We start from the raw sequence: 25,208 nt of genomic DNA, 5'->3' as shown, positions 1-25,208 counted from the left end.
TGCCCAGCTCCAGCTGACTGGCAGCACTCACTTCCGTGATTACCAGTCTGAAAAGCTAAAGAATCAATTCTCAACAAATGAACCAGCAATCATGTGGAAAACTCTCAAAAACATCACCGGTTACAGCAAACCACCTTCCCAAGCTGAAGGAGATCAGCAATTGGCAGATGACCTGAATGTGTTCTACTGCAGGTTTGAAAAGAAACCACAACCCAAGTAGAATATAATATCAAGAAAAAAGGGAAAAATAGTAGAAACAGAAAATTCAAAAGGGTCAGATCAAATCAACATCTTAGTTCTTAGTTATTAATTCTTAGTTCTTATAAAATATTAAGCCTCCATTTTGGATACTTTTTACTGTATTCCAAGCTGCAAATATATCACGCACAGTCCATTCCCAAAGCGAATTGAAGAAAGAAGGATACCAGATTATTTAAATTTAAAATTCAGTTTAAGCAGTTCTTATCCCCTTGGTTTCAATATGATAGATAACCTTCCAGGAATAAGTTTAAATAAATTTAAGAGGATTTGGGCTAATATTCCGTTTGCTGTCTCTGTAATTACGTGAGCGGAGGCCGCTTTCGCTTGTTAAAGTCCACTCACGCTGGCAGGAGTTCTTTTTTTTAAAAAAAATTCTTCTTCGAGACTTCTCCAGTTTTTCTTTGTTCTTCCTCTGTGTGGAGAAGCCGCTATGGCCGAGGGCCGGTGGGATCCGGCCCCTGGATCTTTGCGCCTGACGCTACGGGGCAATCCTGCACCTGGGGATAGCGGCAAATACCCCCTCTGATGCACGGAGGCCCCCTGTACTTGATCAGGCTCTCTGGGTTCGATCGTACCACAAATTTGCGACCACCAGGGCAAAAACAGAGGTCTGGGGACGGAGCTCCGTCTCCAGCCTCCTGATGTTTTCTTTTGGGAAAAACCTTGTCAATTAAAATATAAAAACTTCAAAAAAACGAACTCCAACTCCAACTGCTACACCACAAAGCTCCCCCTCACCATTGCCATCTCCCTTACCACAAAGAACAATAACAAGTATGTTGAGCAAGGAGAAGGAGAAAGAAAAAGAAAAAACTCCGGCACAGCCAACTTTGCAGACTATTCAAGACACATTGGCCTTGCTCCAAATTTCTATGAATGCCAACAGAGATGATGCACGTGAAGAACCTCAAAGACATTACGAAGGGATAAAAGCAGAAATGAGTGATGTAAAGGCTGAAATAAGGAACATGAAGGGAAGTATACAAGCATTGGATGGGAAAATTGAAGTGATGCAGCAAACTGTAAAGGAAAATGAACAATGAATGAAAAAGGTTGAAGATATAATGGAAAAGACCAAAAATAAAATGGATGAATTTGAAGACCACAGTACTGTGGTAAACAGATGGGAGAAGGAAAAAGGGAGAGGAAAGAGAGAGAAAAACAGAAATTAAGGTGAGAGAAATGAGAGCAAAAAGGGAGAAACAAATGAGAGAGAAAAGGGGGGAGAGAGGGAGAAATACACAGAAATAAGAGAGACCTGGAGGGAAAGAATGAGAGAGAGGGAAAAGAGGAAAAAGAGAGAGAGAGAAGTGGAGAGATAGAAAGAAAAGGGAAAGAGAGGGAGGGAAAGAGAGAAGTGGTGAGGAAGGAAGGAGGGACGGAAAGAGGGAAGGAAGGAAAGAATGAGAAATGGAGGGAACAAGGAAGGGAGAAAGGAATGAGGAATGGAGGGGCAGAGGAAGGAAAGACTTTTTTGGGGGGGGGTGTAATTTTTTTTAAATTTTTCTTTCAACATACATTCAAACAATATAGCCTGCCATCTAATTTTCCATGAATAAAATGCAGTATTTTGTTAGTAACTGTTGTGGTTAACTCTGGCCCAGCTCCTGCCCCAAGGAATGTGGAGGTGGATGTGGGGAAAACATCCACATGCCACAGGCCTGTTTTGCTCCAAATAGAATCTGCCGACGAAGTCTCCTCTGACCAAGGAAGCGTGAGTGACAGGGAAGAGGGGAGTTTGGCAGACAGCGCAGGAGGAGATCAATCTTCCTTATCATCCCTGGATTCTGAACAAGAATTTATGACAGACCTACGCATGTGGAGAGTGATGCATAGAAGAGACCAATTGAAGGATTATTACAGGAGAGAAGTGAGGCCACCTGTGGTTGGGTGGGGCTGCTGTAATTAGTGCTACAGTTAAATATGGAAGTTCGGTTCACCCAACACTATTGACAAATTAGTTATGATGGTGGCCCATGGTTATGTGAACATCTTTTGGGATCTTCTGACAAGCAACTCCAGGGATTCACTGTGGCAAGAAAGGTAGTAAAGTGAGGCAGAACTCATTTAATAACTGTCTTACTCAGGAGATAGAAACATTGGCCTCCAGTGGGGTCAGAACAGAAGTCGAGGATTATCTGTCTGACCAGTGCACTCTTTTAGAAGCAGATCAGGAGTCCATTTTGAAGCTCCACAGAAAATATCTAGGGGAGAGGGCAGGTTGTCCTTGACTTACAACAGTTCATTTAGGACCATTCAAAGTCGCAACCCTGAAAAAAGTGACTTATGCCCCTTTTTCACACTTACAACCTTCGCAGCAGCCCCACGATCGCGTGATCAAAACTTGGCCGCCGTTTCATATTTATGACCTTTGCTGTGTCTTGAGGTCACACGATCCATTTTGCTATAAATCAATCACACCCTCCGCTGCTAAAATATGGAAGTATATTTCCGCTCCTCCAGCATCTCTTTCCCTCGCAAATTACAAGTTTCAAAGCAAGCCTCAAGCACCTTAATTCTAAAATTTCCTCCTTTTAAGAAAATTAAAACCCAAAGGGAAATAAAATCTCACCCAGATTTTGCTTCTTTGTCTTTGCTGCCATTACACCCTGATGCTAAAAGTTACCTCTTGCCTCCAACAGCAACTAGTCAAAAGGACTGCCACCACCACTAGGGTTTTGCGCCCACCCTGTGGATCACCAGAATTTGCATTCTTAATCCTGACCCTACAAGTCACGATTGGTGCCAAAATGCACCCCCAAATTGCCATGGAATGGCTAGCCCCCCCAAGAGCTTGGGAAGAAGCTGCCAACTAGCAATGAATACAGCCATCAACACCCCCCCGCCCCCCATAATTCTCATTGTTGAGGTAAATTATAGAGACCTACTTGGTTCCAATCTTTATAAAAGACAATAAAAATTGAATTTTGGAAATCCAAACTGCAAATACTTAACCTGGTTGAAGTGAAGGTCCATGTGAAGGAACAGGAGGAAAGGGAATGAACACCCACCCACCCCCACTTCCAGGTGTCCCTTCTCCAAGTGTAGAAGGATCAGCTCCAGAAGGGTATTCTCCTTCTGTCTGCTGGAACACAAGCCCCAACCTTCAAGCAAATAGCAGGAAAGGTCTCCCTGGTGATCTTCTTGGTCCATCCCAGCAGGCTGATCTCAGGAATGGGGGCAGATACAGCAACTTGTATCTGCCAGGCTGTACTTCAATTCCTTGCATGGCTTCTAATGGCAATTGGTGATGACATATATTTGGGTGTTCTCAGTCTGTTAAGGCAGGCAAATTGTTTTCACTTTTTCTGACATTTGGAACAAATTGCTCAGGATCCAGTTTTCCAATAAATCAGTGTCAAACTCGCTGTTTTATATTGCTATCATATAATGTATTGTGACTTTTCCCCCCTTCACAGAGCTGTGCTGGGCGTGGCCTGCACATGATGTATCTGGCCACATGAGCTGCCAGTCTGATGACATACCTGCAGATGGTCAAATATTCACGTTACCCTGTACTCTGAAGTCACAACATCATATATTTTTATGTGATGATCTTCTGGGTTTCTTTTAAAAGGACAATCTGTTTTATTTTCCTCCCATCAATTTCAGATCCATTTCCTGAGAAATGTAAATATCGCCCAAAAGTATTATGGTGCCATAAACCTGCTCCTCTGTATTTTTTCGACATAAGAACTGGAAAATGTACGGAGTTTCTTCATGCTGGATGTACATGGAATAAATACAAATTCTATACTAAAGAAGGATGCTTAAAACGATGTGAAGAAAGAGGTAAGGAAATATTGCAATCTAGGTTCTATAACTAGTAACAGGTGAAACTAGATCCCATTATTGGGATCAATCACTAAACATTTAGAATGTTAAAAAAAATGACAAGAATTTTCATAAAGAAAGACCCTAAAAGTATCTTTTTGTTTTCACAGTTTTCCTTGAAATGAAAATGTTTTATTTCCTTCTTTTTATTTTCGCATGTATCCCCAGGTAGATGTTACATTCCCAAAGATGGTGGATATTGTAAACGTAAGCTTAGACGCTATTATTTCAACTCAGCAAAAAAGAACTGTGAGATATTCACTTATGGTGGATGTGGAGGGAACCCCAACAGATTCGAACATTATAATCAATGCATGGGTACATGTTACCATATTGGTAAGGAAAAAATGTTAATCTTTACCTCTTTACACCATGAAAATAAATGGCATTTTAGTCTTGTCAGCCAATTGTTGATCCAAAAATTCTTTAGTGCTAAAATTAATTTAATCTCAGTTTTGTAATCCAGGAACTGGAGCAGTGAGTTGTTTATCAATCTGCATAAGCAGGAAATCTTAAAATTGTAAAAAATGCAAAAAGATGTGCCATAAAGCAAGCTTCTTTGTTTTTACTGGGTTTTTTTGCAAAGAGTCCATTACAGACTTCTTCAAATTAATTGGATTTCAATTTGGGATTATCTAATCACCGGTTCAAGGTTGATTCGACTTTCCATCCTTCTGAGGTGGGTAAAATGAGGACCCGGATTGTGGGGACAATATGCTGGCTCTGTTAAAAAGTGTTATTGCTAACATGTTTTAAGCTGCCCAGAGTCTAAGGAGAACGGCGGCATAAAAAAAAATTGAATAAATAAATTAGGCAAAATACCGTAAAATCAAAGGAAATAACACACACCTTTTTCCTCCCTAAAAGAGGCTGAAAGTTTGGGTGTGTCTTATACACTGAATGTAGGTTTTTTCAAAGGATTTTTTCCCAGCCCTAACTCCCAGGTGCTAACGATCTTCCCAGCTTGTACCTTGCAGGCTCTTTCATTGTTACTCTCTGCGAAGAATGTTTTTCCAGCCCTAAGTCTTTGCAGGTTCCCCCCCCCCCCATTGCTCTAACTTGCTCTAAATGAGTTTCTTTCCAGCCCTAATCAGGTGCTAAGAATATTCCCAGCTCTTACTGGCTTGCAAGTTCTTTCATTGTTACTCTTTCTGAATAAGGGTTTTTTTAAAAGCCATAACCAGGGATCAAATAATGTGCTGAAACTGACCAGACTAATAATGCTAGCCAAATGGATATCTGATAAGCAGATTTCCCCACTATTTTCCTTCCACAAAACTAAGGTCTTTGGTGCATCTTACACTTCGAAAAATACAATATGTATTCCTTACTGGAAAACTCACTTCTAACATGTTGAGTGCATGGAGATGCTTTTGTTTGTCCAGGCTGCCTTGAAATAATGCTCCATGAAAGAAATTGTATCCTAAACTATTAAAATATATATGCTTTAACATTACAGAAAACATTATTAAAACATTGTTTTAATGTTTTCTGGGAAAATGTTGCTACTTTGCACCTAAGCACCAATAAATTTTACTACAGTGTTCAAAGTGAGACTTCCACCCTGTGCACCTGGCCGTAGATGGGGACTTTTTTTCCCTAGTTATTCATTTTTGAGAGTTTGTCTGGCTCACTCTCTGTAATAGACCTGGCCTATCTCTGGGGTGGTAGAGGGCCAGAATACTCTGGTGCTGCTGGGGACCGGCAGATATGGCGGAGTCATGGGGCAGGCCGCCCTCGGGGAAGGAGGGATCACTGCTTGAAAGCGATCCCTATTTCTGGCCTCATGAGCTCAGCCGGGGGTACTGGTGACAAGTGTAATCCAGGCCTTGGGCTCAAGCAGCTGCTGCTCAATGCCAGGTCGATTGTAAATAAAGCTCTCCTCATCCAGGATTTGATCCTGGAGGAGGAGGCTGACCTAGTATGTGTGACTGAAACCTGGCTGGCCCCAGAGGGAGGAGTTCCTCTCTCTGAAATATGCCCAGCCGGGTTTCAGGTACAACATCAGGAAGGGGGGGAGGAATGGCTATTATAGCCAAGGAGACTTTTAGCCTACGCAGACTCACCGTTCCTGAGATCGCGGGTTGTGAGTCCCTCTTAGTGAAGTTGGACCTAGGGGTTCAGGAGGGCTTCTTGCATGTTGCTCACGTACCTGCCTCCCAGCTGCATGTCAACAGCCCTGCCTGTGCTGCTCAGGAAGGTAGCCGGGTGGGCGGTGGAGTTCCCCAGACTTATCATCTTTGGGGACTTTAACCTGTTTTCACTCGGTGAATCCTCTGGGTTTGCACAGGAGTTCATGGCCACCATGACAGCCATGGACCTGACCCAACTAGTTCAGGGTCCAACTAACAAGGGGGAGGGCATGCACCCAACATGATATTTCTCTGGAAGCAGCTGAGTGATGGTCTGAGACTAAGGGGCTTAGATGTTTTGCCTTTGTCATGGTTAGACCATTTTCTGCTACAGCTTGACTTCAAGGCTTCAATCCTGCCCTGCAGGGAGGCAGAACCAACTAGGTGGTTCTGCCCCAGACGCCTGATGGACCCAGGGCACTTGGGGTTTTACCAGATACACTCATACACAGTTCGGCAGAGTCCCTTGCTGTGGCCTGGAACAAGGCTACGACGGAGGCTCTTGACCATTGCACCGTTGCGACCTCTCTGTGGCACTAGACCCCGGAGAGCTCCTCGGTTTACTGAGGAACTCCGGGTGTTGAAACGCCAGAAGAGACATCTAGAGAAGTGGTGAAAGAAAAGTAAATCTGAGTCTGATCGAACACTTGTAAGTGCTCATATTAAGACTTACAAAATGACGCTCAAGGCGGCAAGATGTGCATATCATGCTGCCTTGATTGCATCAGCGGAATCCCGCCCAGCCGCTCTGTTTAGGGTGAGCCGCTCCATTCTTAAGCAGAGGGGAGTTGGGAAACCCTTGTAGGGCAGTGCGAGGACTTTAACATGTTTTTTGCTGATAAAATTGCTCAGATTCGGACGGACCTTGACTCCGATTGGATTGCATTGTCAGCTGACAATGAGTCAGTCAAGGTGACTGCGGCCCATCCTTGTCCATCTGTCTGGGAGTTTGACCTGGTGACAACTGCTGAAGTGGACAAGGCCATTGGAGCTGTGAGTTCCGCCACCTGTTTACTGGACCCGTGTCCCTCCTGGATGGTTTTGGCCAGCAGGGAGGTGACACGGATCTGGGTCCAGAAGATTGTCAATGCTTCTCTGGGGGGGGGGGGTTCCTTCCCGGCTCCCTACAAAGAGGCACTTGTGCGCCCCCTCCTCAAGAAGCCTTCCCTGCACCCAGCTGTACTCAATAACTATGATCCAGTCTCCAACCTTCCCTTTATGGGGAAGGTTGTTGAGAAGGTGGTGTTGCTCCAGCTCCAGCGGTCCTTAGAAGAAGCCAATTATCTAGGCCCTCAACAGTCAGGATTCAGGCCTGACTACAGCACGGAAACTGCTTTGGTTGTGCTGATGGATGATATCTGGCAGGCCCGGGACAGGGGTTTATCTGTCCGCAGCTTTCAATACCATCAACCATGGTATCCTTCTGCGCTGGCTAGAGGGGTTGGCAGTGGGGGGCACTGTTTTACCACTCCGGTCGCAGTCGGTGTTAGTGGGGGGTCAAAGGTCAACCTCTAGGTTTCTCCCTTGTAGGATTGGTCCTCTCCCCTCTGCTATTCAATATCTACATGAAACTGCTAGGTGAGATCATCCAAGGGCATGGGGTGAGGTATCATCAGTACAATGATAATACCCAGTTATACATTTCCACCCCATTTCCAGTCGGCAAAGCAGTGGAAGTGATGTGCCAGTGTCTGGAGGCTGTAGAGTCTGGATAGGTGTCAACAGGCTCAAACTCAACCATGACAAGACAGAGTAGCTGTGTGTTCTGCCTCCGAAGGACAATTCCATCTGTCTGTCCATCACCCTGTGGGTGGGGGAATTACTGACCCCATCAGAGAGGGTCCTTAACTTGGGCGTCCTCCTCGATCCAGGGAGGGAAGTGTTTTTAATAGGAAAGTGAACACAAGAACAAGGGGACACAATCGGAAGTTAGTTGGGGGTAAGATCAAAAGCAACATGAGAAAATATTATTTTACTGAAAGAGTAGTAGATCCTTGGAACAAACTTCCAGCAGACGTGGTAGATAAATCCACAGTAACTGAATTTAAACATGCCTGGGATAAACATATATCCCTCCTAAGATAAAATACAGAAAATAGTATAAGGGCAGACTAGATGGACCATGAGGTCTTTTTCTGCCGTCAGACTTCTATGTTTCTATGTTTCTATCCACAGCTAAGTTTAGAACACCATCTCTCGGCTGTGGCAAGGAGGGTGTTTGCCCAGGTTCGCCTGTTGCATTAGTTGCGGCCCTATTTGGACCAGGAATCTCTGCTCACAGCCACTCATGCCCTCATCACCTCGAGGTTCGACTACTGCAATGCTCTCTACATGGGGCTTCCTCTGAAGTTTTCAGAAATTTCAGATCATGCAGAATGCGGCTGCGAGAGCAATCATGGGACTTCCTAGATATGCCCATATCTCGTCAACACTCCACGGCCTGCACTGGTTGCCGATTAGTTTCTGGTCACAATTCAAAGTGTTGGTAATGACCTATAAAGTCCTACATGGCATCAGACCAGAATACTTATGGGACCACCTTCTGCGGTATGAATCCCAGCAGCCAATTAGGTACCACAGAGTCAATCTTCTCCAGGTCCCATTGACAAAACAATGTCATCTGGCGGGACTCAGGGGAAGGGCCTTCTCTGTGGCGGCCCCGGCCATCTGGAATAAGCTCCCCCCAATGATTTGAACTGCCCCCAACCTCCTCACCTTTCGCAAGACTTTGAAAACCCATCTATGTCGCCAGGCATAGGGTAATTGACGTATCCCTCAGCTAGTAAGATTTATGTATGGTTGTGACTGAGTAGTATTGCCTGTTTTTTAATGATAGGGGTTTTTAGCCATAGTTTTAATTATTGGATTTGTTGTATACTGTTTATTGTTGCTGTGAGCTGCCCCGGGTTTTCGCAGAGGGGCGGCAAACAAATCTAATAAATTACTATTATTATTATTATGTCAATACAACACAGCAAACGCGATCACTATGCTGGATTTCATATTTCATCACCAGTTGGGCGCTTCCCAAGCACCTAGGACTGCATGATGTAGCGTCAAATTATGTTTGCTGATCCCAGTAAAGCGGCCTTTTGCAATTGACAGATGGAGATTTTGTCAATTCCGATGGTTTTCAAATGTCCGCTGAGATCCTTTGGCACTGCGCTCAGCGTGTCAAGTACCACTGGGACCACTTTCACTGGCTTATGCCAGAGTCATTGCAGCTCAATTTTTAGATCTTCATATTTCACTAATTTCTCTAGCTGCTTCTCCTCAATTCTGCTGTCCCCTGGGATTGCGATGTCGATGATCCATACTTTCTTTTTCTCCACAATCAGGATGTCTGGTGTGTTATGCTTCAGAATTCGGTCAGTCGGAAGTCGGAAGTCCCACAGTAGTTTTGCTTGCTCATTTTCGACCACTTTTTTGGGCTTATGGTCCCACCAGTTCTTTGCCACTGGTAAATGGTAGTTCTGGCACAAGTTCCAGTGGATCATCTGTGCCACAGCATCATGTCTATGCTTGTAGTCAGTCTGTGCAATATTTTTGCAGCAGCTGAGTATGTGATCAATTGTTTCATCTGTTTCTTTACAGAGTCTGCACTTTGGATCGTCTGTTGATTTTTGAATTCTGGCTTTGTCAGCATTTGTTCTGATAGCCTGTTCTTGTGCCGCCAGCATTAGTCCTTCTGTCTCCTTTTTGAGTGTTCCACTTGTAAGCCCTGACCAGGTCTTTTCTTTATCCACTTTGCCTTCAATCTTCTCCAAGAACTGGCCATGAAATGCTTTGTTCCGCCAACTGTCCATGCAACATTGAGTTACAGTTTTTTTGTACTGGTCCTTAGTTTGCTTCACCTTGAGAAGCTTCCTATTATTGACCTCCATCAACGCTGACTCTTTGCTCTCCTTCACATAGTCAGCTAATGCATGCTTCTCTTCTTCCACTGTCTGCTTCACTTGCAAAAGTCCTCTGCCGCCTATTTTCCTTGGTAAATGCAGCCTGTCAATGTCACTGCGGGGGTGTAGTGCATGGTGGATCATCATTAATTTTCTGGTTTTCCAGTCCAGGTTGTCCAGTTCTGCTTGAGTCCAGTTCACTATGCCAGCTGTGTATCTAATGACAGGTATGGCCCAAGTATTTATAGCCTTGATAGTGTTGCCACCTTTCAGTTTGCTCTTCAAATTTTTTCTGGTCCTCTGCATGTACTCTTTGCTGATCACAGTTTTCACATGGCCATGCTTGATATTGTGCAGTTGCAAGATGCCCAAGTATCTGTAGGCTTCTGGCTGGTGGCACTTGATGGTTTGACCATTTGGCATTTCAATGCCCTCACTTTCAGTGATTTTCCCCTTTTTCAGTGCCACTGTGGCACATTTATCCAGGCCAAACTCCATGCTGATGTTATTGCTGAAGATTCGCACAGTGTTGGTTAGTGACTGTATCTCAGTTTCTGATTTTCCGTACAACTTCAGGTCATCCATATACAGTAGGTGTGAAATTTTTGGTGAATTCCTAGCAGTTTGGTAGCCTACGTTTGTTTTCTGCAGGATGAGTGACAGCGGGATTATAGTGATGATGAATAGAAATGGGGACAAAGAGTGCCCCCGGAAGATTTATATTATTATTATTATTATTATTATTATTATTATTATTATTATTATTATTATTATTATTATTATTATTATTATTATTAATCTTTTGGCTATCTTGGCATCTCATCCTATTTCTTCCACCTCTGCTCTTCCCCTTTGTTTATAAGGGAGGCGTAATTCTTCCTATTGATCTAAATGATAGAAAGACAAGAAAAACTGTGAAGCATGGTATCATACATTGCATCAGGTCCTTTCCTGTAGTCCCACCCCCCGGCATTGCTTGGCTGATGGGACCCAGACAAAGCCAACTCTATGGGATCTAATCAGTTGCTGGGATGTGTAAGGCAGAAGACGGTCCCATAAGTAATCTGGTCCTAAGCCATGTAGGGCTTTATAGATGATAACCAACACCTTAAATTGCATTCGGAGATTAATCAGAAGCCAGTGCAGCTCGCGGACTGTTGAAGTTATATGGGTGTATCTAGGTACAACCATAACAGCTCATGTGGCTGCATTCTGGATTAACTGAAGTCTCTGAAAGTTCTTTAAGAGTAGTCCCATGTAGAGCGCACTGCAGTAATTGAGCCTCAAGGTGATGAGGGCATGAATGACTGTGAGAAGAGACTCCCTATACAAATAGGACTGCAACTGGTGCATCAGGTGAACCAGTGCAAAAGTCCCCCTAGCCACAACTGAGAGATATTGCTCTAGTCTCATCTGTAGATCTAGGAAGACTCCCAGATTTTGGGCCAGATTCAAAGTTTCCCCTCCCAAAGAAATGGATAGAGGGAATAGTCCTTGGGAGGCAAGAGCCACAGCCATTCCTTCTTGTCAGAGTTGAGCTTGAGCGTGTTGACACCCATCCAGACCCTCACAGCTTCCATACATCGGCATATCACTTCCACTGCTTACTGAATTGACATGGGGTGGAAATGTACAGCTGAGAGTCATAAGCATACTGCTGGAAACTAACCTTGTGCTGGTGGATGACCTCACCCAGTGGCTTCATGTAGATGTTAAATAGTAGGGGGGAGAGGACTGATCCCTGAGGCAGCCCACAAAGGAAGGGCCTAGGAGCCGACCTCTATCCCCCTACCAACACCGACTGTGACTGACTGCAGGGGTAAGAGGAGAACCACCGCAAAACACTGCCTTGCACTCCCAGCCCCTCCAGTCAGTGCAGAATGATATCATGGTCGATGATATTGAAAGCCGCTGAGTGGTCAAGAAGCACTAAGATAGAGAAATATCCCCTATCCCAGGCCCACCACAGATCATCCCTCAGCGCGACCAAAACAGTTTGCGTGCCTTAGCTGGGACTTAAACCAGACTGATAAGAGTAATTGGCTTCATCCAAGGACTGCAGGAGGTGGAGCACCACCACCTTCTCAACAACCTTCCCCCCAAAAGGGAAAGTTGGAGACGGGGCAATCATTTTTCAAAATAGCCAGATCCAGGGAAGGCTTCTTGAGGGGGAGCACACCTCCGCCCCCTTTAATGGGGGTGGAAAAGACACCTTCCGTAAGGAAGCATTGGTCACCACCAGGCTCCAGCCGAAACTAGCTTGGAGGGGCACGGTTCCAATAAACAGGTGGAGAGTTCACAGATTCCATGGTTTTGTCCACTTTATTGGGCATCACCAGTTCAAGATATTGTCTAGGGCTGGACAGTTTTAATGATTCTCTGTAGAGCTTTCTTGTCTGATACAGAGCTGCTCCCATACAATGAAAGAATGCCTTATGTCAGGACACTCTCAATGATGCTGTGATAGTAGACAGCAGTAGATGCTGAGATAGATTTATCTTCCTTAGCATGCTCAGGAAGTGCAGCCTCTTCTATGCCTTCTTCACATGCATGTTAAAATTCATAGTCCATGAGAAGTCCTCTGAGATTTAAATACCCAGAAATTTAAAACTACCAACCCTCTCTATCTCCTTGCCATTCATATGCAATGGTAAATGTACATCTCTCTTCCTCCTGAAGTCAATTATCTATTCCTTTTTGGTGTAAGATAATTTTCTTTACACCAGTGTAAGTACTTGTACTTCCTTTCTATAAGCGGACTCATTGTTCTTATTAATAAGCTCCACCACTAAAGGCACCTATAATTAGAAAGAAAACACACTAAAGTCCGTACCTCATTCTGTTCAATTTTCCTGCTGAGGGGGTGACTGGCCTACAAGCTAGTGAAGAGTAAGGAACCAATGACATATTTGCCTCTTCTGCTGACAATTTGATTTTGATTCTGTCTCCTTTCCAGAGTAACATGGAATCCACTTCCTGATCTCACTGACAGGATCCTTTGACAGATGGAGTGGATTCAGCAGCTAAGGAAGGAATCCAAATTCCACAGTCTCCCACTGAAACACCTTGCATGCATCTGACTCTAAGCATAATCTTAAATAAACATATGAATGCTTTGACACACTAATATCTAGTATCTGATTTGTACAGCTCCTTTTATTCCAACACACATTTAACCACATTGCAAATAAGACATCCAATACACAGTAATCAGGGAATATATCAAATTCAGGGAATATTCAAAGGTGTTTTATTGTAGTAGAGCAGTGGTTCCCAAAGTAGGTGGGTACTATCCTGTGGGGGGTGGAGGCATGGCTTAAGGGGGCTCTAAGAGGAAAGGGGGCCTACAAGGGTGTGGTATGTGGCCATGTCACCTTAATTCAATGAAACAGTGAAAGTGATATGCAGGTGCCTGGAGGCTGTAAGAGTCTGGATGAGCGTCAACAGGCTCAAGCTCAATCCTCACAACACTGAGTGGCTGTGGGTTGTGCCTCCCAAAGGGAATCCACCCCTAAGAAAGAGTCCGCAACTCCTAGATCCAGAGCTGAGGTTAGAGAACATCTCTTGGCTGTGGTTAGGGGAACTTTCGCACACGTTCACCTGGTGCACCAGTTGCGGGCCTATTTGGACAGAAAGTCTCTTCTCACAGTCACTCATGCCCTCATTACCTCTAGACTCAATTACTGCAATGTGCTCTACTTGGGGATACCCTTGAGGTTTGGAGAGTGCAACTAGTCCAGCATGCAGCTGTGAGAGCCATGTTTGGGTGTACCCAGGTATTCCCACATTAGTCTATCACTTCGTGAGCTGCACTGGCTGCTGGTTGGTCTCCAAATGCAATTCAAGGTGTTGGCTATAAAACCCTACATGGCATTGGACCAGATTATTTACGGGACCGTCTTCTGCTGCCCATATCCCAGAAACCGGCTAGGTCGCAAAGAGTCAGCCGCCTCCGGGCCCCGTTGGCCAAACAATGCCAACTTATGGGTCCATAGGGGACAGCCTTCTTTGTTGCAGCCCTGGTCCTCTGGCACAAATTCCCCTCAGAGATCCACATCACCTCCACTCTCCCCTAAATAAAACTCATTGTTTTGAGCATTATTCAGATTTGGGGAAATAGGACCTTGGTGTTCCAACCACATGAATGCCCAGGTGTACTTCACTGTTGGATAATCTATAAAATGGCTCTACGCTGCATGGGACACTTGCTTTCGTGACCATGATTGATTCGAACTGCATGCTCCTGATTTTAGGCCTGCTCATTTTCTGCTTTCAGGATGCTTGTCCTGTCCTGTCCTGCTTGAAAATGCCCCTTTCTCTTCCAAGACAGGATCACATTAACAACAGAGTTGATGCTGCATGGAACTCTAACATGTGGGATTTACTTTAGGAAGCCACTTACTGGACTGAATCATCCGAAACAAACAGAATAAAAGTTCTTTTCCTGCAATACTTCTGTCAGACCTTAGTTGTGGGATAGCCATTGTGGGATGTCAATGTCATTCAAATTTTGGGGAAATGGACATTCTGACAAAATTTAAAAAGGTTAAACTAAATCTAACTAGAATTTTCGTTCTCTCTTTTATAAGCTTTCCTATGAATAAAATATTCCTCCCCATACCTTCAGTCACTTTTTATTATCCATCAACAAGGAACAATGCATTTGGGAACTGGAAAGTGAACTATATATGAATTTTCCAACAGATGCCACAAATACTTAAAACTGGTCGAAGAATGAATCAGAAAAATATTTAATCCAAAATTATAGACCAATTACTCTTCTGAACACAGACTACAAAATATTAGCGGCAATTATCGCAGAAAGATTAAAATTAATATTAAATAAAATTATTCACACAGACCAAAGTGGATTCTTACCGTATAGACAGATCAAAAACAATACTAGGACAATATTAAATACAATTGAATATTATGACGTACAGGTTGGAAAACAAGCAGCCCTAATATTTGTAGACGCAGAAAAAGCTTTTGATAAAGTGATTTGGAGATACTTTATCCTACAATTCCAAAAAATGAACTTTGGTGACAAATTAATAGGCTTAATCAACGCAATATATACTCAACAAAAAGTAAAGGTGATAATCAATAAAGAAATGACAGAGGAGATAGAAATTAAAAAAGGCGTAAGGCAAGGATGTCCACTAGCACCATTAATTTTCATAACAGCTCTAGAAACCTTATTAATTAAAATAAGAAACAATCCAAACATAACAGGACTAAAAGCTAAAAATGAAGAATTCAAACTTCAAGCCTACGCTGACAATATGGTATTCATTTTGGAAGACCCACTAATATCAGGCAAATATTTGTTAAAAGAAATAGAAGATTTTGGAGCCATTGCAGGATTAAAAATAAATAAAAATAAGACTAAGATAATATCTAAGAATATGACTCTAAAACAAAATTTAGAATTAGAAAATAAATTAGAATTTAATATAGTTCAAAAGGTAAAATACTTAGGAATAACACTTTCGGCCAAATGCAGTACCATATTTAAAGATAACTATGAAAAACTTTTACAGACAACAAAAATAAATTTAGACAAATGGTCCAAACTCCAACTTTCATTTTTAGGTAAAATTGCAGTGATAAAAATGAATGTGCTACCTAAGATCCTTTTCTTCTTCCAAACAATTCCCATAAAACTACCCAAGAAATTTTTCGACACACTTAAAAAATTGACACATCAATTCATTTGGAGTAAGAAAAAAGCTAGACTAAAATATAAAAATTTACAAGACCGTAAGAATAGAAGAGGGATGGGAGTTCCGGATTGGAAATTATACTATATAGCCGCTTCAATGAGCTGGATAAAAGATTGGATTACCCTCAGTGAAAAGAGAATATTAGCACTAGAAGGCTTCAACCTCGAATTTGGATGGCATTCTTATCTATTTGGAAAAAAGAACAAATCATATACACACTTTAAACAACACCTTATAAGGAAAAGTCTAATAGAATCATGGTCAAGAGTACAAAAATCCCAATATCTGCAGATACCAAGATGGATTTCGCCAAATGAGGCTATAATATACCCCAAAATAATGAATTTAAAAAATAAAATAATATATGATCAAATTTTAGATGAAAACAATACATTAATGTCCAAGCAGGATCTGTAGCAAAAAGGGATTGAAATTGATTGGATCCAGTATTATCAAATCAGATCAAGATATAAAGAGGATAAAGAAAGACAGGGATTTCAAAAAATAGGTGCATTCAATAAAATTTTATTAGGTCCAGACGAAAAACAAATCTCAAAAATATACAAATATCTGTTATATCAAGAATTAGCGGAGGAAGAAGTAAAAGGAAGTATGATAGCATGGGGCCAAAATTTTGGGTACACAATAAATCTACCGGAATGGGAAAAAATATGGACAGTCAACTATAAAACAATGCTCTCAGTTCCATACAGAGAAAACATCTATAAGATGTTTTATAGGTGGCACCTCCCCCCAGCTCGATTATCAAAAATGTACCCCAAACTTTCTCCCATTTGTTGGAAATGCCGGAAAAAAACAGGTACCTATTACCACATGTGATGGACATGTCCATTAGTTAAAAAATTTTGGGGAAAAATTAGGAATATGATAGAAGGAATTATAGGAAGGGAAATATTTATGAAACCAGAATTATTTCTACTTGGAATATTTAGACAAAAATTCTCTAAGAATGATAGACATGTAATACTGCATACAACAACAGCGGCAAGAATTACATATGCACAATCCTGGAAGCAGGAATCCATCCCAACGATGTATAGTGTGATAGCAAAAATTTATGAGGTAGTAGAAATGACCAAATTAACATACGAATTACAGGACAAGGACATGGAGGATTTTCATAAAAGTTGGGACAGATGGTATATCTGGATTGTCAAAAATAAATTAAATTGAAAGAAAATTAGGAACCCTAAACCCAAATTTAGAGAGAAAAATCAAATTGATACTAAGGAAAAATATTAACAAATCAAAGCATTACTATACCATTGAAAAAATAAAAAATTACATAAAATTGACACAAGAACAAGAAAATTGAAAGGTTGTATATATGTAATAAATATGTAACATTTATTAAAAGGAAGATATTCCTTTTTGTATTATGTATAAGCTGCAAGTCAATTACACTACCTTTTAGGTGGTGCAGATTCTAAGTAATGATACCAAACATTGTATGTATAAAGCAAGATGCTTTATTTTCTTTTCCTTTTTTCTCTTTTCTTTATCTGTATGTAGTGTATATATTCTTATTTTGTCATTTTTTTTGTTATATGTTTTAATGTATATATTTAATAGTCTTTAAAAAAAAAACTGGTTGAAGATAAGTCCATGTGATGTCTTTGGAAGAGGAGGAAAGGGAATGGACACCCACCCCTATTTCCATGTGCCCCTCCTCCTAGTGTTGATGGCCCAGCTTCAGAAGGGGTTCTCCTTCTATCTTTTGGAACACAAGCCCCAACCTTCAAGCAAATGGCAGGAAAGGTCTCCCTGCTGATCTTCTCAGTCCATCCCAGCACACTGATCTCAGGAATGGAGGCCTGGTGCCTCTTCTTAGGAATACAGCAACTTGTATCTGCCACGCTGTACTTCAATTCCTTGCATGGCTTTTAATGGCAATTGGCGATGACACAAATTTGGGTGTTCTCAATATTTATTTATTTATTTATTTATTAGTTGGACTTGTATGCCGCCCCTCTCCGAAGACTCGGGGCGGCTCACAACAAGTAAAAACAGTCACAACAATCCAATTAATTAAAATATTTAACGATTTAAGAAAACCCCATGTAATAGCAAACACACACACAAGCATACCATGTACAGTATAATTAACATGCCCAGGGGAGATGTTTAGTTTCCCCATGCCTGACGGCAAAGGTGAGTCTTAAGGAGTTTTCGGAAGGCAGGAAGAGTAGGGGCAGTTCTAATCTCCGGGGGGAGTTGGTTCCAGAGAGCCGGCGCCGCCACAGAGAAGGCTCTTCCCCTGGGACCCGCCAACCGGCATTGTTTAGTTGACGGGACCCGGAGAAGGCCCACTCTGTGGGACCTAATCGGTCGCTGGGATTCGTGCGGCAGGAGGCGGTCTCGGAGATATTCTGGTCCGATGCCATGAAGGGCTTTAAAGGTCATAACCAACACTTTGAATTGTGACCGGAAATTGATCGGCAGCCAGTGCAGACTGCGGAGTGATGGTGAAACATGGGCGTACCTAGGTAAGCCCATGACTGCTCTCGCAGCTGCATTCTGCACGATCTGAAGTTTCCGAACACTTTTCAAAGGTAGCCCCATGTAGAGAGCATTACAGTAGTCGAACCTCGAGGTGATGAGGGCATGAGTGACTGTGAGCAATGAGTCCCGGTCCAGATAGGGCCGCAACTGGTGCACCAGGCGAACCTGGGCAAACGCCCCCCTCGCCACAGCTGAGAGATGGTTTTCTAATGTGAGCTGTGGATCGAGGAGGACGCCCAAGTTGCGGACCCTCTCTGAGGGGGTCAATAATTCCCCCCCCAGGGTAATGGACGGACAGATGGAATTGTCCTTGGGAGGCAAAACCCACAGCCACTCCGTCTTATCCGGGTTGAGTTTGAGTCTGTTGACACCCATCCAGGCCCCAACAGCCTCCAGGCACCGGCACATCACTTCCACTTCCAATATGTTGTCAAGCAAATTGTTTTTACTTTTTATTTATTTATTTATTATTTATTATTTAGATTTGTATGCCGCCCCTCTCCGCGAACTTTTTCAGATATTTTGAGCAGATTTCTCCAAACAAGCAATATGTTCCAGTAGATCATGGTGTCAAACTCGCTGTGTAACATTGCCGTCACGTGATGTATCATGATGTTTTCCCCCTTCACGAAGCTGTGGGGTATATGACCTTCAAATGATGTATCTGGCTCCATGGGCCGCTAGTTTGACATCCCTCCAGGTGGTCAAATATTCATGTTACCCTGTACCCTGGAGTCAGAACACAATATATTTTAATGCAATGATTTTCTTGGTTTCTTTTAAAAGGACAATCTGTCTCTTTTTCCTCTCTTCAATTTCAGTTCCATTTCCCGAGAAATGTACACTTTGCCCATGAATAGGATCATTTGTAACTTCTCAAATTCGCTATTTTGTTTTTTACACAGTAAATGGGACATGTACGATGTTTCTTTATAGTGAATGTGGAGGGAATTTAAAAAAAAACTTCTTATCCAAAGAAGAAGGAAGGAAGGAGGAAACTGCTGCTCCGCTGGACTACAGCAATAACACCAAAAATATAGGGCAATTTCTAGTTAATTTTGGCAGTCAGCATACAGTCCCGGTGAGGTGAGAACCCCCCATCTCGAAAGATCTCGGTGCCCTGCCTTTCCGTAGTATTTTTAGCTATTTTTTGCCGTGGATTTTTTGCCGTGGAAAATGGCGACCGCTACAAACGACTGAGACTGAGATCGAGCTAATTTAAACTGTTCGAGCAGAAGATAGTTGTAAACAGCCAAACAGACCTGATTCATCGAGCCAAGCAGACCCAGGACGTTGGGGTGCCAAATGGTTGGAAGGACTGCCAAATGGTCGGAAGGACTGCCAGACAGAGAATCTGATGGGGAGCCGGACTGGCCATCGCCGAGAGAGTGAAAGCCGCTGTGGAGGAGGAAGAGAAGATTGAGAAAAATACGGCGAGGCTGGAGGCTACCCAGAGGCTGTTGAGGAGAGCTATCGAGGAGAGCATAGCGAGGCTGGACGCTACTTGGAGACTGCTGAGGAGAAAGTACGAAGCTACGGAGACTGTGAAGTGTCAAAAGCCGGAGATGTCACCCAGTATGAAAGATAGACACTGGAAATATTGGAGGGCAACTGGGGTGACTGACAAAAGCTTGGGGCATTGTAGAGACGGAAGAGGTACACGGATAAGAACTGGGGACACTGGCCAGTTGCAGTGGCCGATATCAAAGAGACCACTGTACCTAGAGACTTGGACACTTATTTTGGACGCTTCTAGAACGCAGCCAGCTTAGGGCCTGGTACCATCTTGCTGCTGACTGTTTAAGAACTGCTGAATGCTTTTAAGAACTGCTGATTGACTGATTTTCCCTATATTTGTTATTTTGTTTTAATGTTTTCATTGTTCTTACTGTTTTTAGCTAAATTATTAGGTGTTTTTTTTATTGATGGGTACTTGCAATATTTCGAATGAATGGGATTGTATGTTTGGAACGAGTGGCTATGGAATGAATGGATATGATTATTGGAATGACTTGGATTATATGTGCCGTACAGATGATTATGGAGTGAATGGATACAGTATGGATGAGTCATATGGCTTACATGGCGACAGAAAGGCAGGGGGGATGGAGGAACCTACCCCTGGGGTGGTGGAGGGCCAGAAGATTCCGGTGTTGCTGGGGAGAGGCAGATATGGAGGGAGCCATGAGGCAAGTCATTCTGGAGGAAGAAGGGCACTAGACCTCTGTGGCACTGGTATTGAAACGCCAGAAGAAACGTCTAGAGAAGTGATGGAGGAAAAATAAATCTGAATCTGATCGAACACTTTTAAGGGCTCACAAAGTAAGACTTACAAAGTGGCGCTCAAGGCGGCAATATGCGCGTATCATGCCACCTTGATTTCATCAGCGGAATCCCGCCTGGCTACTCTGTTCAAGGTGACCCGCTCCCTTCTTAATCAGAGGGGGGCTGGGGAGCTCTTGCAGAATATTGCCAAGAAATTTTACTTGTTTTTTGCTGATAAAGTCACTCAGATCTGGACGGACCCTGACGCCGATTGGATTGCAGTATCAGCTGACAATGAGTCAGTCGAGGTGACTGGGGCCCATCTTTGTCCATCTGTCTGGGGGGAGTTTGACCTGGTGACACCTGATGAAGTGGACAAGGCCATTGGAGCTGTGAGTTCCACCACCTCTTTGCTGGATCCATGTCCCTCTTGGCTGGTTTCGGCCAGTATAGAGGTGACACAGAGTTGGGTCCAGGAGATTGTCAACAGTTCTTTTGGGGGGGGGAGGTCCTTCCTGGCTCCCTACTGTTCTGGATTCTTGTTAGAACTTTGGTTAAATTGGAAATAACGCTTACTGAATGCAGGATTTCATAAACAAGAACTCCATCTTTATTTCTCCTCTCCTCCGTATTCAAAATGCATTACAGGCAGTCACCTTCCTTCCTCTCTTATCTTCAGCAATTAGAGCACACAAACACATTACTCCAGGCCTCCTCCCTTATCTTAAGATTTATGTCTATGCAGCGTAGTTCAAAGCACTAAGAACAGCTGTTAAATAGCAAAGAATAAACTAACTTACTTCGTAGCCATACTGGCACACGCCCATGATGGATTTACAACAATGAAAACTCCACCCTTCTTCCCTGCTGGCACCTGGACGTGACGAATAAATCACTTCAGTAATTAACACATTCCTCCCCTTAATATCTCTTCCCCAACACTTGTTCCCTGCGCCTTTGAACCTTTCTGAAATGAGGATTTAATCTGTCTCTTCTTCACTGGAGTCTGGGCTCATAGCAACATCCTGTGGTTGGTCTCCCACCTGTTCTAATACCTGTAACCCAGGACCTGCCACTTATTCATAAACACTATCTGTATCAGAGTCATCAAACTTTTCATCCCCCTTCCCCTCCCCCTCCTCAGGGTCCCTCCCCCCCGGAGGAAAATTAGGGTTAGGTTTGTCAGGAAAATGAAAATGAAAGTCAGCAATCAAATCAGGAGCATCAAAGTCATGAGCATCCATCCAGACAGTGGTATCAGACCCACCTCCAGACCATTCCACCTGGTGCTGGAAATGGTCGTTGGGCCAACGAGAGTCTCGGATGCTAGTAATGTCCAAGTGGCGTAGTGGAATTCGAAGGTCGGGCTCTGGACAGAAGGGAGCAGAAATGGCAAGGGTAGGGACTGGGGGGTGAAGTGGAGAGTCAGGCGAGACTGGAAGCAATAGTGAAAAATGGGATGCACACACATGGAAGGAGGTAGGGTTAAACAGTATGTGACGGGATTGATGACCTTTTCAACAGGAAAAGGGCCAATGAAACATTGATCCAGTTTGCGGTGAGGTTCAGAAGAAAGGTATTCGGGTGACAAAGTGGTCCTGGCGTTGCGCTTCCCGAATTCGTTCGCGAAGATCTACCGCATCATGGGCGGCTGTGATCAACGCGAGAGGCAGAATGGTATGAAGCAGCTCAGGTTCTTGGGTTTGGGTGTATTCAGGTTTGTGAGACAATGCGTCAGCTTGTTTGTTGTCCCACTTAGAAATGTAGGTAAAGTCAAATCTGGCAAAGAAAAAGGACCATCGGATTTGTCTCTGGCTTAGCATCCTGGCAGTTTGGAGAAATTCCAAGTTTTTGTGGTCAGTTCTGACCTGTACTTGGTTACAGGCTCCCTCCAGGTGATGTCGCCAGGTCTCAAAAGCAGTCTTGATGGCTAAAAGTTCTTTTTCCCAGATGGTATAGTTTCATTCGGGAGGTTTTAATTTCCTAGAATAATAGGCACAGGGAAATATAGGTCTGCCGTCTTGACGTTGTTGGAGAAGTACAGCTACTACTCCAACATTGGAGGCGTCGGCTTCAACGATAAATGGATGGCGGGGATCAGGGTATTGGAGAATAGGTTCTTGCATGAAAGCTTTTTTGAGGTTAAGAAAGGCTTGTTGTTCTTCGGTGCCCCATTGAAATGAAACGTCTTTCCGGAGAAGGCGGGTGAGGGGTGCAGTCAAGGTGGCAAAGTTAGGAATTAAGGTTCGGTAGTAGTTGACAATTCCCAAAAATCGTTGGACATCTTTGGCTTGAGCTGGTGGTTGCCAAGTTTGCAAGGTGTTGAGTTTTCCAGTGTCCATGGCGATGCCTTGAAGGGAAATGATGTGGCTTAAGAAGTCAATGGCTATTTGAATAAATTGGCATTTTTCTAACTTGGCATAAAGGTGGTGTTGTCGGAGGCGTTGGAGTACTTGTCGTAAGTGGTGTAGGTGGGTTTCTGGAGAAGGAGAGTATATCAAAATGTCATCAATGTAGACGATCATGAAGTGGTCAATAAAGTCTTTAAAGATCTCATTCGTAAAATGTTGGAATCCTGTGGGCGCATTGGTAAGTCCAAAAGGCATGACAGTGAATTCAAAATGGCCGTAGCGGCATTGACGAATGCGAATGAGGTTGTAGGCACCTCGTAAGTCGGTTTAGGTAAAAATGGTTGCTGTACAGAGGCGGTCCATGAGTTCTGAGATTAAAGGTAAAGGGTAGCGGTTGTGAATGGTAATGGAATTGAGTTTACGATAGTCACAGCAGAGTCTAAGGTCTCCGGGGGGGTTTTTGACAAAAAGTACTGGAGAGTGGTGAAGAGGAGGGTTGGATGAAACCTCTGGCGAGGTTCTTGTCAATAAAGTCTTTTAAGGCGGCTGATTCGAGTTGAGACATTGAATAGAGGTGTCCAGCAGGAAGTTTGGCGTTGGGTAAGAGATCAATGGCACAGTCATAAGGTCAGTGGGGGGTAACTGGTCTGCTTCTTTCTCATCAAAAACATTGGCGAAGTCAGCAAGATCTGGTGGGAGGGTGCTGGCGAGCTGGGCAGGAAGTGGAGTAGTAAATGGTGAACTGATATGGTCGACACATTGTAGACTTGGAAAGGAAATTTGGTTTTGGGACCACACGATGTGGGGATCGTGGGTTCTGATTCATGCTAAGCCAAGGACCATAGGAAATTGGAGGCCTTTGGTGACATAAAATTGAATAGTTTCTTTGTGGTGTTCGATTGTTAAGGTAAGTGGTTGGGTCTGGAATTTGATTGGTCCGGACAAGAGAACTTGGCCGTTGATAGTTTCGACAATAATAGGAGGTGTGATGGGGCACAATGGTATGGCATGAGAACGAGCAAAGGTCTCATCCATGAAGTTGGTGTTGGCTCCAGAATCCACTAAGGCAGTAGCAGGGAGGGTTTTGGGTGGGTTTTCTAAGTTCACTTTAGTGGCTAAGGTCAGGTGTCTTGAAGGTCTCAGTTCCTCTGTCTTACCATTGCCATTTTGTTTGGTGCCTGCCCGGCCTAAGGTTTGCTTTAGGCAGGGCTCTGTTCGTTTCCCAGCAAGGTAGCCTGACCTGAAACGAGGGTGCGGTGTTCGAGACTGGAATACATGTGGGAGTGAGACGGCTTCTCTGAGGGCAAGTAGGTAGAATGTGTCCAGCCTCTCCACAATACATGCATAGATAGGCCTTCTGCTCGACGTTTGGCTCTCTCGGCTTCACCCAGGTGAGGTCTGGTCATACCTAGATCCATTGGTTCCTCTTGAGCGATGACAGCTGGTCGGTTTCCCATGTCTGTTGACATCTGGAAGGGACGTCTTGGCACGGAGTTGAAACTGTTGTTTTGAAATCTTTGGCGTGGATCTGGCACTGGTCTGGTTCTCTCTCCAAACTGGTTTTCGTATCTGGTGACACGGTTCTGGGCAGATGACAAATTAGTTTCAATAGTCAAACAGGTCTGGTAGAGTTCATTTAATGTGTTGGGTGTTGGTTGGTGTGTCATCTCATGCACAATTTTGGGTTTCAAGCCATCCTGGAACAGTTCCATAAGGGCTTGCTCATTTCAATTCAGGGATGTGACTAGTTTCTGGAAGTAAGCGATATACTCCAAGATAGTCTTGTTGCCCATGTGCAATTGGTGTAACTGAGTGATAGCGTTTTGAACGCGCATGGGGTCTTGAAATTATTGTTCAAACATCTGGCAAAAAGCAGCATAATTTTGCAGGATTGGATCCTGACGTGCTAAAAAGGGCATTGCCCACTCAAATGCAGCACCTTTACACATATAATGAAAGAGACTTTCATAGCATCCCTAGCAAAGTCCTCTGGAGATGAGTTGAAAAAATTCTGACAGTGTTGTAAAAATACATCAAGTTGATATCTTGCCCCTGTAAAAACGGATGGCTTAGCTAAGTAAATCTTTGGCCTTAGTTGAATGATGACGTGTGCTTGGGCATGGACTGTGGCTTGATTTTGTAGCGTGATGATTTGTGCCTGCAATGCAGCTACTGTTTGCGTTAAAGTATGGACGTCATTAACTAAATTGGCCATCCTGA

General features: G+C 43.5%; 1 protein-coding gene across 1 annotated transcript in view; it reads left to right on the top strand.

Annotated features, from left to right (window-relative positions):
• The first annotated feature begins 691 nt into the window (after positions 1-691).
• The window catches only part of LOC139174935 (carboxypeptidase inhibitor SmCI-like), a 30,976-nt gene continuing 6,459 nt past the window's right edge, over positions 692-25,208 (top strand). The window contains exons 1-3 of the mRNA XM_070765636.1: positions 692-770; positions 4,264-4,431; positions 5,742-5,962. Of these exons, the coding sequence (XP_070621737.1) occupies positions 692-770; positions 4,264-4,431; positions 5,742-5,962 (468 nt within the window). The remainder of the gene's footprint in view (positions 771-4,263; positions 4,432-5,741; positions 5,963-25,208) is intronic.

The sequence above is a fragment of the Erythrolamprus reginae genome, chromosome 12, assembly GCF_031021105.1.
Source record: "Erythrolamprus reginae isolate rEryReg1 chromosome 12, rEryReg1.hap1, whole genome shotgun sequence".
Lineage (NCBI taxonomy): Eukaryota > Metazoa > Chordata > Lepidosauria > Squamata > Dipsadidae > Erythrolamprus > Erythrolamprus reginae.
The sequence above is the reverse complement of the archived record's forward strand: the minus strand, read 5'-3'. Positions and strand labels throughout refer to the sequence as shown.